Genomic DNA, 12,351 nt, shown 5'->3' on the forward strand with positions numbered 1-12,351 from the left:
GAAAGATTCGAAATGTTAAAGCAGATGTGACTTCAGGTTCCTCCACTTGCCAAGTCACAGTTTAAAATCTGTCCTACATGCCCCCAGTTTCACTCCCCCTCCAGGTGTGCATCCTCAGAAGCAGCACTGCTTTGCATGTACCCCGTGTATAGCACATATTTGGAGCATTTCAAGATCCATATAAGTCCATTAAATGATTTTTACTATCAATGGAAATAGAGAGGAGCCTTCCTGAAGGACTTCAGTGTAACGTTCCTCAGTATACCAGGAACCTTCTCGTAAAACTGAAGATTCAATTTAAGCACTTGACAAATGATCACAGTTCAGCCATAGACACGGCAACGTTTTTGCTTGGCATGCTACAGCAGAAACTTTATTCAGTTCTTCTCGAAAATATTCGCAACCAAAATTAATTTTTGTAAACTCACAGAAATAAGCTTTAACATATAGGCTGTACACAACTCAAATACAGGTAATAATTTTAGCAATAACTTACAAATACAAACCTAATGATAAACTACAATTTCACAAAGAATTGTAAACATTTTGCACAATTGTCAGTCCTTTCTTTTAGGCAAAGTGCTCTTTTGATGACAAATAAATTAACACACACATAACTAGAGCAGACTACTTCCAGACAATACAAAAAGGTGTTTAATAAGGCTTGTAAACAATGTAATAGTTACTTATGCAGAATCCATAAAAGTGTCTTGCAGGCTAAATAGACATACATACCTGGGCAAAAATTTCCTTGAAAATGCTCTGGGTGTCAAATAAAAAGTTAACATTAATATCTTTCCAATTATATTTTCAATACACTGTGACTTAAGGTTACATCTTTAATAGTTTAGGTCCCTGATGAAAAGGAATTAGGTGTGACTTAGTGGCAGTTGTGTCATTGAATGGGGTAGCAAAGGCTGAAGTCCAAGAGCTGTAGGTGAATGAGCTACAAAAACAGAGACATTTACCAGTCAACTTCATTGAAAATAGCAAAAGATTAAAAGTCAGAAAATCCACTGGATAATGACAGTTCACTGTCCCAACCCTGCAGCATGTTGTGTTTTTCCTAACCCCGCATCTGCACTCCTTCACCCACTGGCCAGCCCTTAACCCCACTGCTCTGGAGGAAAACAAGCTTAGGCCACAAATACAGCTCAGCCTGGTCCTCACAAAACCTTTACAGTCCTAATCACAAATAGGAGCCAAAGCTGTTGACTTGCTGGGTCACAAGACAAAAAAAGATTAAAGCACTTTTGACCACCAGCCTCTCCCACTCCCTTCCATTGTGTGTTACTGAGAGGAAAGCTGAAGATCTCAGGGAATTTACTGGATTGAGCATACTCACAGTCCATGGGACAAAAGCCAGGGAGCAGATGGCAAACAGTTTTCATTAAAATTAAGTATTATTAAAATATGTGAAGTAGATGTTTAAATAAGTATTTAATTTCTTATTCTTGTTTTAATAGACTAGAAGAAGCACAAATAGTGATCTTCATACTCAGATCTTCAGCCATGCTGTTGCAGTGAAGAGCTACTGCTTTCTTAATGAGGTGTAGATACCAAGTACAGTATTAATATATCCATTAGGTTTCTTTAATCAGAAAGGTAAACTGATAAACTGGTCTTGCTACAGCTGATAATGTTTTTATGAGGAGAAAAATAGCAAAGCTGTTATACCTACCATCCATGTAGCTGTGCAGAGCAGTGAGCATAGTCCCATCCTGGGGTACATATGCAGAGTATGCCATTTCTTCTAACATGGGTGGAGACAACCTGGAGGGCTGAACTGCTGTGACAGGAGCAGTGGATGAATGATTAGGACTAACATGTTTCTTATGGCGTGCTCTGCAATTCTGAAACCACACCTGAAAAAGAGGGAAACATACATGGCATTGATAGATCACATTCAATACTAGCACAACAACAGCCTTGGAGCTTATCTTAAGCTGAGTTTGTATAGTTCATTTGGTTCAAGTCAAGAATGCGTCTTCAGTACCCAGCAGCCCACCAAGGACAGGGACAGGCACAGTGAGGGGTGGGCATCTCCCAGGGCCGGTGTCCCCCAGGCCAAACAGCATCACCTGCAGCCCCACTCTACTTGGACCACACCACCCAGCACGTCCCAGACACAGTCTCCTCCCTGCCTGGAACTACTGACAGCAAAGCCTCTTTTACATACTATATCCACTTGGCCTTTTCACATGGAAAAGACTTCCTTTTTTTTTAAAGATTGATTGCAGCAGCCAGATGCCTCATTTCTGTAGAAACGCGCTGTCAATCTTCCAGGCTAGAATGAGCCAAAGCAGCTCAAAATTTATTTTTATTTATATTAACATATAAATACATAATTTGTATATTTTAAATCACATTTATGTATGTGATTTTAAAAAAAAAATGCATCCAAATTTTTTTTCTGAGAGATGTCTTCAAGCAAGGATTCCAAGTTTGTGTTTCAGTTTTGGCTGGCATGGGTATATATTTTAACTCTGCTCTCTAGAACAAATGACTAGATATTCACTCACTCCTAATGTCATACCACAGATGCTTTCAAAAAGAGTGCAGAACAGATTACTACAGCCAAATATATATTTGGAATAAATTAATATCCATTTCTATACTGTTTAGGCTGAGAAGTTTCTTCCTAGAAGACATAATCCCCTCACACAAAGTGAAAGAGGACTACAGCAAGTTTTCCAAATTACGATGCTTACTCTAGACCTATTCCTGACTAAGGAGATTGTCCAAAGTTAAAAGAGATTAGGATCTTTTTCCATGTTAGAATAACCTCAGAAAAAAATTGTGGTTGAGCATTTCCAATGGATAAATACCAGACTGTGAGTCAAGTAACTTCACACTGTTACCTGTATAACACGCCTGCTCAAGCCTGTTCTTTCTGCCAGTTTCTGAAGTGTTTGTGCATCTGGATTGTTGTCCTGAGCAAACTGTGCTTGCATAACCTGTAAAGGCAAAGATATGAGCTTGTAGGAGCATTTGTGTTGAATGCCACATTAGACAGTATTTTCAGACTATGGTACTACTCCTTGCCTGTCTTCAGAATACTTTTTTTTGTGATCACTAGTCTCTAGAGAGTACCCAAAACATTAAAAAAAAAAAAAACAAAAAAAAACCCCAAAACTCCCAAAGCCAAAGTACAAGTCCTTGCTATGCTTGAGTGAGCTGTGACATTTACCAGAAATTAGAGAAATACATTCTGCTTGGCAGAACTATAAACTGGAAGAAGGCCTCTGTAAGACTGCATTAAAAGAACTATAGGAGAAAATTTACTGCAAAGCAACTCAAATATGCTCAATAAACACCTATAGCAGCAGACCACAGCGCAAAAAAAAGGCATGAGCCATGATCCACCACTCTGAACTTGTCAATCACTATCTGCATCCTATGTTATATGGAGTAATTGATCTTCTTTTCATCTCCATGGAGGATGCAGGAATGCTCTGTGTTTCCTTTGTCTTTCACCAACCCAAGAAACAGGCTCCATTGTGGCTGACCTGACCTTTCTGATGGTTTGGCTACTCATCTTTTGACAGAAAATTAAAGTCAGCACTTGTCTTAAGAATATAAATTACACCTTTTTTCTGAGGAAGTAAATGTCCATTTGGCCTGCATCCTGAAGAGTTTCACAGGCTTTAAGGATCTGGCCTGTTTATGAAAGTAGGGCTTCGTGGATTTCTACAGGGTATCCTCCGCAATTTCAAAGCATTATTTTGTTTTTTGGATTTTTGACCCATCAAACTTTGTCTGGCTTCATCTTTGAAGATTCAGACTATTACTTTCCACATTAAGAAACTATTTACTTGTGCATATTTTCATAGAATCACAGACTGGTTTGGGTTGGAAGGTACCTTAAAAGCTCACCTTGTTCCTATCTTATGCCATGGCAGGGGCACCTCCCCTGTCCCAGGCTGCTCCAGCCCCAGTGTCCAGCCTGGCCTTGGACACTGCCAGGGATCCAGGGGCAGCCACAGCTGCTCTGGGCACCTGTGCCAGGGAACAATTCCTGCCCAATATCCCATCCATCCCTGCCCTCTGGCAGTGGGAGCCATCCCTCCTTGTCCTGTCACTCCAGGCCCTTGTCCATACTGCCTCTCCGGCTCTCTTGGAGCCTTTTTAGGTCCTGGGATGTGCTAAAGAACAAAACCATCAAAGAAGTGTGGACATTCTTTTGTACAAGTACTTTGTGAGGCAATTACATACTGCCACCCTGACAGTGCACCTATCCCAGTATTTCTCTTATCGGAAGTAAAGTCTTATAGCAGCCTCGAGAATAGGTACAGAGGTGCAGCAAGCAGATAGAAAGTATCAATAAATAACAAGATGCCATAACACATCAAACGCCTGCTGAAGTATGTTACAATCTACTTTAAACAGGAAAAGAAGGGAACACAAGTTTCAATGACAGCAGCTGGGAAGAACCCCTAAATACAGTTCTCATCCTAACGGCTGGTCTTATCTCCCTTTCAGCTTCCTCTGGGGAAAAAAGTTCCCTTTTGCTGAAGTTCAAGCTCAATGTCCGGAGCCCTTGCCCTGTGCATCCAGTTGGATAATTGCTTACATGCTTGTTTTGTGTTAACACCACCTCCTGTCTCCAGTCATCACTGTCACAGGAACCCAAGCTTTGAACAACTCCATGCCCTTTTTTATAGCGCTACTTTAACACCTCACATGTTATTACACCTCAAGATGAGTTTCTCAACTGCTTTCACTCTTAGAGGACAGGCCAACAAAATAACTCACATTGTGACCAGAAATTTAAAGACCTGTTAAACTGAAGAAAAGGATGTACAGCCAGTATTGGGTAGAAAGTCACAGCTTCCTTCTCACTACAGGTTAAAATCTCTAAATCTTGTCTCACCATCCCCTCTTTCGTTGGAAGCTGGCCCTATCTTGGAGTTTTCCCCTAGAAAGATAATTTAAGTGGTTATCTAGAGTTTGAAGTGGCTCTGGACTGTCTCAATAGAAGTCAACTCTTGTCAAGGCAACAAAAAGACAAGAGACCTAGAAAGTGGAGGAGCTGCAGGCACTACAACAATTCAAAATTCCATGCTATTAATGTCTTGAAGTCACATACAGTACACATCTTCAGTACAACTTTTCACATTACATAATCTAAAAAATATTTTGTTTTTATTATGCTTAGTGATATAAATGGCTGATTAAATAGATGTCATCGAGCAATCAAATAGAACCACCTTTTCTGTTTCCACTCTTTGGAATTCCAACCTTCCCCCAGGGAAATAAAGAGCTTGAAGAATACTATTTCATGTTAAGCTTCCAGAAACATGCTGTGTCTGGATAGCTTATGAAATAGTTTAAAGCATTCAAGCTTTTCTTTCCCCCTGTATGCACAAAACTTTCTATTGGTTCAGCACCCATGTCCTGCATTAGCCTGAGCTACACAAGTTTTTAGCACCGTCTCTACCTGGAGCTGATCTGCTGTGAAGCTGGTCCGAGCTCTTTTTGCTGGTTTTGGATGATTAACATCTTGTTCTGTTAGTAATGCTCCTTCCACACTAATCCCATTACCTGAAACATTAAAAAGAAAACAACACTGCCTTCTAAACATTCACAATGTTGTTGTGAGTCAGACTGTTCTCCAACAATAACCAACAGGAGTTGGTCAGCTGAATTTCAGCTTTAAAAAACCACAATCTTTTCAAAATTCAATTGATCTAGCATCATAACACATTATGCCCTAAACAACTCCCTTGCAAGTGAGGGAAGAAATGAATCTAACATGATATTTTATCAACAGGATATGCCGATACTTTATTTTCCTTAGGATACAAAACAAGTTCTGCAGACTAAAAAAAATAAACAACCAAAAAACCCAAAGCACTAAAATAAAACAAACAAAAAACTCCCCAAACCCAAAAAAACTACAACCAAAAAACCAACCAAACGAAAAATCTAACCCAAACCAAAACAGCAGAAAAAAAAAAAGGAAAAAAAAACCAAACAAAATCCCCTGAATGTGAAATAATTTACCATTACTTTGATTCAAGTACCTGTGTTTCCAGTCTTAGTAAAACCAGTCAATTATCTCCCAGTATGGAAAATGGAGCAAACCCTAACAATTTAATTGAATCTGAACCACAAACATAGTTCTTAAGCCGTATGTTACCGTTTTCAACTTCTCTTTTCAAATTGTCCAACATGCAGTCGTAATGTACTCTGCAAAGGACTTTCTCCTCGACCAGAGCAAACTCCTCTCCAGTGGAGAGCTGTCTCTTGCAGGAGAAGCAGGCGAAGCACGCCAGGTGGTACACGTTCCCTTTAGCCCGCCGGACCCAGTCGGTGGAGTGGATGTGCCGCCCGCAGCGGGAGCAGCGAGTGCCGTAGCGCCTGCAATGAGAACGCAACCGGGCACACTTAGAGCCCGACTCCGGGGCACACTTAGAGCCCGACTCGGGCAAAGCCGAGCTCCGGCGGGATTAGAGGTGACCGGGCTGTGGCAGCGCAGCTGAAGCCCGCGGCATGACTGCGTTGGCATTGCAAAAAAAAAAGAAAATCAGCAAGTTTCTGTATGATGGCTTAAGGCAAGACACTACTGAAATACAGAGGTTAGTATTTTCAGAAGGCCAAGAGCAAAACCAAAGCATTTTAACTGCTACACGAATTCATAGTTCCTTATCATTCCTTTTATGATTACTCTTAAAAGCTGAAAGATGGAAAGAGCAGACTCTTCAAAATTCTTCCAATTTTTCAAATGCATTTCAGATTACTGTAGTGGTAGTCTGAACTAATATATTTAGCTAGATTACCCCTTTACTAATCTTTAACATCTTCAGCAGATGGGGGAAAACCTGTATCTTCATAGTTATTTCCTCAATTCACATCACATTATAATTTTTAAATAAACTAAAAAATCTGCATTATTACACCAGAAAATTTCTCTTTGAAGAGGAAAGTAGCTGCCAAAATATGCTGATTATTTAGATAAGAATTTGTCCTGAAGATCTTTGCAGACCCAAATTTTTTTCAAGTCCCACAAAATTCAGTTTTTTCAGAAGTATACAGCACCCAGCTCACCCCCTCCCACTATGCCTCAGACTTGGCTAGCTGGATGCAATCTATTCACTGCACAGCTGAGAATCCCAGAAATAGTTTGGTATAGCACTCAAACTAGAGAAGTACTAGCAATCATATCAAAATTAACAGCAGCAATTTTTGCTGCATTCTGGATCAAAGACTTTGCATCCTCAATACTGCATTGCCAACAAATAATATTCTTCCTTGCAATATTGGCCTGTAATTTTGAAAGAATCACATTCTAAATCAATCTGATCACAGAAAGGTATAACTGCTGAAAGCTTCTTTTAAATACAATGGGATTTGTTCTGGGTTGATTTTACAGCTCCTTGCGATGCCTTAAGCCCTACACCGGTGAAGCACTGCTCCAAACCGATCATCTCAATTTTACATTGCATTCTCAGCCAGCATTATCCAAGGATGATTCTTTGCACACACAATGGCTTTACAACCATACTGTGGCAGGGACTCTGACATTTTTTCCCCTCAGTGCATACACGAGTAAGTGATGGTATAAATACAGCAGCTATGTGCAACAGGGGAAGGGCAGATTGGAGACTTAGCAGGAGGTCACATTACACAGACTTAGGGTTCCCCAAGTCCCTCCTCAAGAAAAGTCATAGTTTAAACTGCTAAAAATAAACCTAGCAAATGAAATAGTCTCAAGTGAATTCCAGTTGTGGCTGAAGTGAAAAGCAACAAACAAGTATAATAAGTTATCTGATAAATTATATTCCTGTATGATATACCTGAAATAATCAAGTTTGCAGAAGATATCTTTATCTTTGATGTAGCAGCTGGTGTGCCTTCCCAGGGACGTTCTGCAAACGCTGCATGAGAGGCAGCGCACATGCCAGCAGAGGTCATTCACCTGCAAAAACCCAACAAAAAAACCACTCCTCAGTACCTGTACTACCGATATTGCATTTTATATTTACAAACCCTGGGTTTTTTCCAGAAATTATCAACAGTTATATGCACCATGATTCGCAGAAAAATTATCTTGAATGCAAAATGTTTTCCCTATAGAACTGCATGTATATTGAAAGTAAGCTAATTTGATTCAAGCCTTCAGAATAAGCTTTCATAAGGGTTTGTAGTTAAAAGCAGTAGAAGAGGAAGCAAGAGATACAAGTTCCATGCAGGTGTTTTGTGCCCAGTTCTGTTCTCGTAGCATTAGAGTAAGAGAGCAAGTTTTGGCCTTATGTGACCTTGGAAAGGCAAGTAACTTACACACTTCTATTTCCTAGTCTGCATAAATTCCTGCCTAACAAAAAATTAACATTGCAAAGTTATTTAAAGTTTTAAAACATGAGTATTGAATGGGAAAAAGGTCTGTCAAACAGAAATACGCTCATCCATTTGCCATGTTTCTGTTAAAGCAAAATTGGTGGATGGCATCTGAGTTTCAAAACAGCAGCAGGTGTTTTAAATAGCAAGTTCGATATTTCTTTAGTATGTCCATAGCAAAACTAAACATAGTCATGGAATGTGGTAGAAATCAGCATTTTTGGAAAGTCACATATCATTTTGGGGCATATAAAATAAATAAAATGAGAGCAATTATTTTAATTTCTACTTTCCTATAAAAGGAACTCAATTGTGCAGACATTGCGCATCACCTAAATAAATCATTTGACAACCCAAGACTCCCAGTGACCACAAGAATTAAGTAATAACCCTCTGGATAATCACATACTATATAGGAGGAATTCTGAAAACCAGAGAATGATTATGCTTCCATTTTTTTTCCCCCACTAAGCCAATTTCTCATCTCATACCAAACAGCCCATATATTCCCTATGGAAAAGCAGATTTGAGGTAATCTGGAATGTGCCTTTCACCAGAGTGTGGCCAGACAAACCTCAAAGAAGGCAAGGCATGCACTCCAACACCCATGCTGGGATCACCCATTTCAGTCATTCTTCAGGCTGTAATATTGCAGTTTGCCCAATGCTTTCCTAACCCTTATCCTTGTTGGCAGCCACCTTCCCATATGCTGACAAGTTTACACCACAATAGATGAAACTGTTGATAGCAGTTGTTGGCTGTCACCAAACTCACCCTCCTAACCATCTCTCAGAAAGGCCCCAGAGTGGGGTGGCAGTGCTGAGCCAGACTGAACCTGCCCTGCAGCCAGACCTGCCGTGCCAAGGCTCCCTGGGCCTGCCTCGGTCTGCCCCGAGCCCCGGCACGCAGCTCTGTGCAACGTGAGCTGACATCCCAGCCACTCAGAGCCAACTACCTCTTCTTCAAGATCAACGCCCTTCCAAAAAGCGGGACACCAGCGGCTTCCGTGGTTGTCCCATTTAATGTCGTTTGTCTCTGTCGTTTGTCAGTTGACAGGGATGAAGTTGAAAGGTGTGCCGCTGCTGGACAGTAGCATACCAGCATCGATTCCTCTCTGCCTACACAAGAAGCAGTAACAGCTGATTTAAACACAAGGCTAAATAATTTAGAGGTCTTTTGCTCCAAGTCCCGTTATCCTGGTTGCTGAGATATGAGACAGCAGTGATCAGTAAACCATAAACGAGCTGCCAAAGCGTCACGGGAGTTAAAAGAACTGAAACTGAGTTCAAGTCAGTTTTGTTCTTTGTCCACCCGCCTGTTCTGTGCCAGCCCAAGCTACTGCAAGGGAGATGGGGTCACCCGAACCAGCGATGCGTGGCAGCTCCTGCGCCAGCCCCATTTTAGGTGAACACTAGCCCCCGCAGGCATTTTCCTTGGACCTCCCCCTCAACCAAGACCTAACTGGATGATTTAACAACACCACAGATGTGCTTCCAGGGGTGTCACCCGCTATTACTTTGCAACTGTAAAACAACTTTGTTTAAGATTGATGGAATCAACTGACTTCTACCATGATCATAGCTCTTAATTTTGAGAGGAAAGACGGCAAAACTCTGACCCAGAATAATTTTAACGGCTATAATACGAAAAGTAGATAAACTTCCCCCTCACACCTCCCCCCGCAGTAACACTTCATATTTAAAGCCACTTAGTTTTGTTTATTTGTTTTTAAATTATCTTAATCGGTTCTGATTGCTAAGACAAGAAAACTGCCCTGCACGCACACAGCTCGTTTCCTTCAAATATGTTCGTTAACCACCTCTTGCAGGAATAACTTATTCCATTTCTCAAGAGGCATTTTTGGGCTTTGAGACTCACGACGTTCCCCCCCCCGACCTATGGCAGCAAAATGCAGGTCGCTTCGCCGCCATCTGACCGAGAGAGCGCGGGAATTGCCGCAGTCGGGACCCCCGTTCCCATTCGCTTCCCCGCTTCTCCCGGTGCGTGAGGAACACGCAGCCCAGCTCAAGCAGCGTCGCCCGAAACACCGACAGCAGCTAGGGTCCCTTTTCTGGCCCGAGCACCGCGAACAAACGCGCTGGGACTCCGCGCTCCCGTGTCCGCGGCAGCTCCGCGTCGTCCGGGGAGGGGAGGACTGAGCCGTAGGGATAGGGCGACCTAGAGGACTGTACCCCCAGATGCCACCGGGCCTGGTTCCCCGAGGCTCTCCGGGCACTACCGGCGACCCGGGTAGGCTCTGCCTAAGCGGGCCGCTCTCTGCCTTCAGAGGTGGGGAAGTCGCCAGACGAAGGGGGCTTCGCGTCGGGCGCCCTTACCTTGAGCAGGTACTTGTCCACAATCTCCAGGCCGCAGCTGCTGCACACGCACTTGCCGTGGGCGCAGCCTGAGCCTGAGGCCATGGACCGCGGCGATGAGGAGGGCGACAGGGCAGCGGAGGAAGAGCAGGAGTCCTCGTCAGCTGCTGCGGGGCTGGCCTGCGGGAGCGCGGGGAGACCACGGTCAGCGCCTCGCCACGCCCAGGAGCCCCCGCCGGCCCGGTCTGGCCCACCAACCCTGTGGGTCCCGCCAGGACTCTGGTGGCGGCCGCGGTATCCGCAGGACCCAGCGGGAGCGCCACGGTCGAGGCCACAGACCCGCCGAGCGAGCCGCGCCGACCCCCCGACCCGCGCACCTTCTCCGCCGGGCCCCCGAGCGCGGGCAAGTCCTTGTCCTCCAGCCTGCAGACGAACATCGCGTCACTCTTCCAATACATGGCCCTACCCTACCACATACCAGCCCCTGGCGGGCCGCGAGCCGGCTCCGGGGACCCCGCGCCGGTCTCTGCTCTCAGCGTCTGCAAGAAAAAAGTTTTGTTTTCAAGTGGGTGGACCTGCCCCGCTGGCCTCACCTCCTGCACAGAACCCGCCTTCCAGCGCGGCGGGGCCGTTATCTCCGCTACCAGCCCGTACGGATTTAGTGAGGGGAGGAGGCACGGAACCCCCCCCCCCCCCAACATAAACAACAACAAAAAACAATCCCTCAGAGAACCCCCTCACTTGTCTTAGTCTTTTGCCACGACTTCCCCCGAAGACCCCAGTCTAAGCACACGTTCTAGTTACATCTCCCTATTAGTGAAAAAACAGACACGGAGGAAAGCGAGAGCTAGGGTGAGCGATTTTCCCACACTCCTAAATCCCCAAGTCCAAGTGAATCCTGTAGCTCAAACTCACAGTTCCTCCATTTGGCTCACTACCTCACCTCCTGCTTGCACCTCCCATAATAAAACCTTTCTCATTTAGCTAAAATAGAAGGACCTGAGCTGTGGAAGCGCTCCTCCGGCTCTAAACTCCCACAGGTGCTGCTGATTAACACCGGTGTCCCGGTGGTACCCAGAACAGCGGGTGCGGAGGCCGACTGTCCCTCACTACCTGCAGAACCAGATGGAGCCTCTCCGTGGAGAGGCTGTGGGTTACGGGCACCCCTTCTCCACGATCACAAATTTTGTTCGCAGAGTTCCCTCACATTAAGCACTATCGGTGTGCTCTCGGAACATTAGACGAGAATAAAGCAGTAGCTTGTTCTTCGCAGGTGAGATGAATAACTGGGTACCTACTTCTAGGCGCGTGCTTAACTAGTCAGCTGCTTTTAATTAAACTTGTCGTTTAGTTTCCATCTTTCCCCTCGCCTCTGTGGTTCAGCCTCGCCTCACTACGGATGCAGGACGTGCTGTTGAGCCTCAGTAAAGCGACCTGAGAGAATTGCCCCTACGTTTATAAACATGATACATTTGATAAAAGGGAATTCTGCGTTTGAGGAGCTATGTGGAAGGAGAAGCCCCGTACAGCTCTCTCTCTAAAAAAGATGATCGTTGTTTCAAATCCCGAGACCCGATCTTGGGGAACCGTAAGTCGGCTGTGCCGAATTCCGGTAGAGCCGAGGTGTCCCGTCAATTACTCGTTTGTCCAGCGGTTTTAACCGATCTAACCGTGGGCAGAATCTTGCTGACATCCA

At 44.1% G+C, this 12,351-nt stretch overlaps 1 protein-coding gene across 1 annotated transcript; it reads right to left on the reverse strand.

Annotated features, from left to right (window-relative positions):
• Positions 1 to 869: 869 nt before the first annotated feature.
• On the reverse strand, positions 870 to 11,113 carry LHX8 (LIM homeobox 8; the record flags this gene model as incomplete). Its single annotated transcript, XM_084211568.1, has 8 exons — positions 870 to 946; positions 1,682 to 1,865; positions 2,862 to 2,957; positions 5,441 to 5,544; positions 6,143 to 6,363; positions 7,800 to 7,921; positions 10,677 to 10,835; positions 11,033 to 11,113. The coding sequence occupies 8 exons, from the start codon at positions 11,111 to 11,113 to the stop codon at positions 870 to 872; spliced, it is 1,044 nt and encodes a 347-aa protein (XP_084067694.1).
• Positions 11,114 to 12,351: the final 1,238 nt, after the last annotated feature.

Source organism: Fringilla coelebs, assembly GCF_963513975.1.
Source record: "Fringilla coelebs genome assembly, chromosome: 9".
NCBI classification, from domain to species: Eukaryota; Metazoa; Chordata; class Aves; order Passeriformes; family Fringillidae; genus Fringilla; species Fringilla coelebs.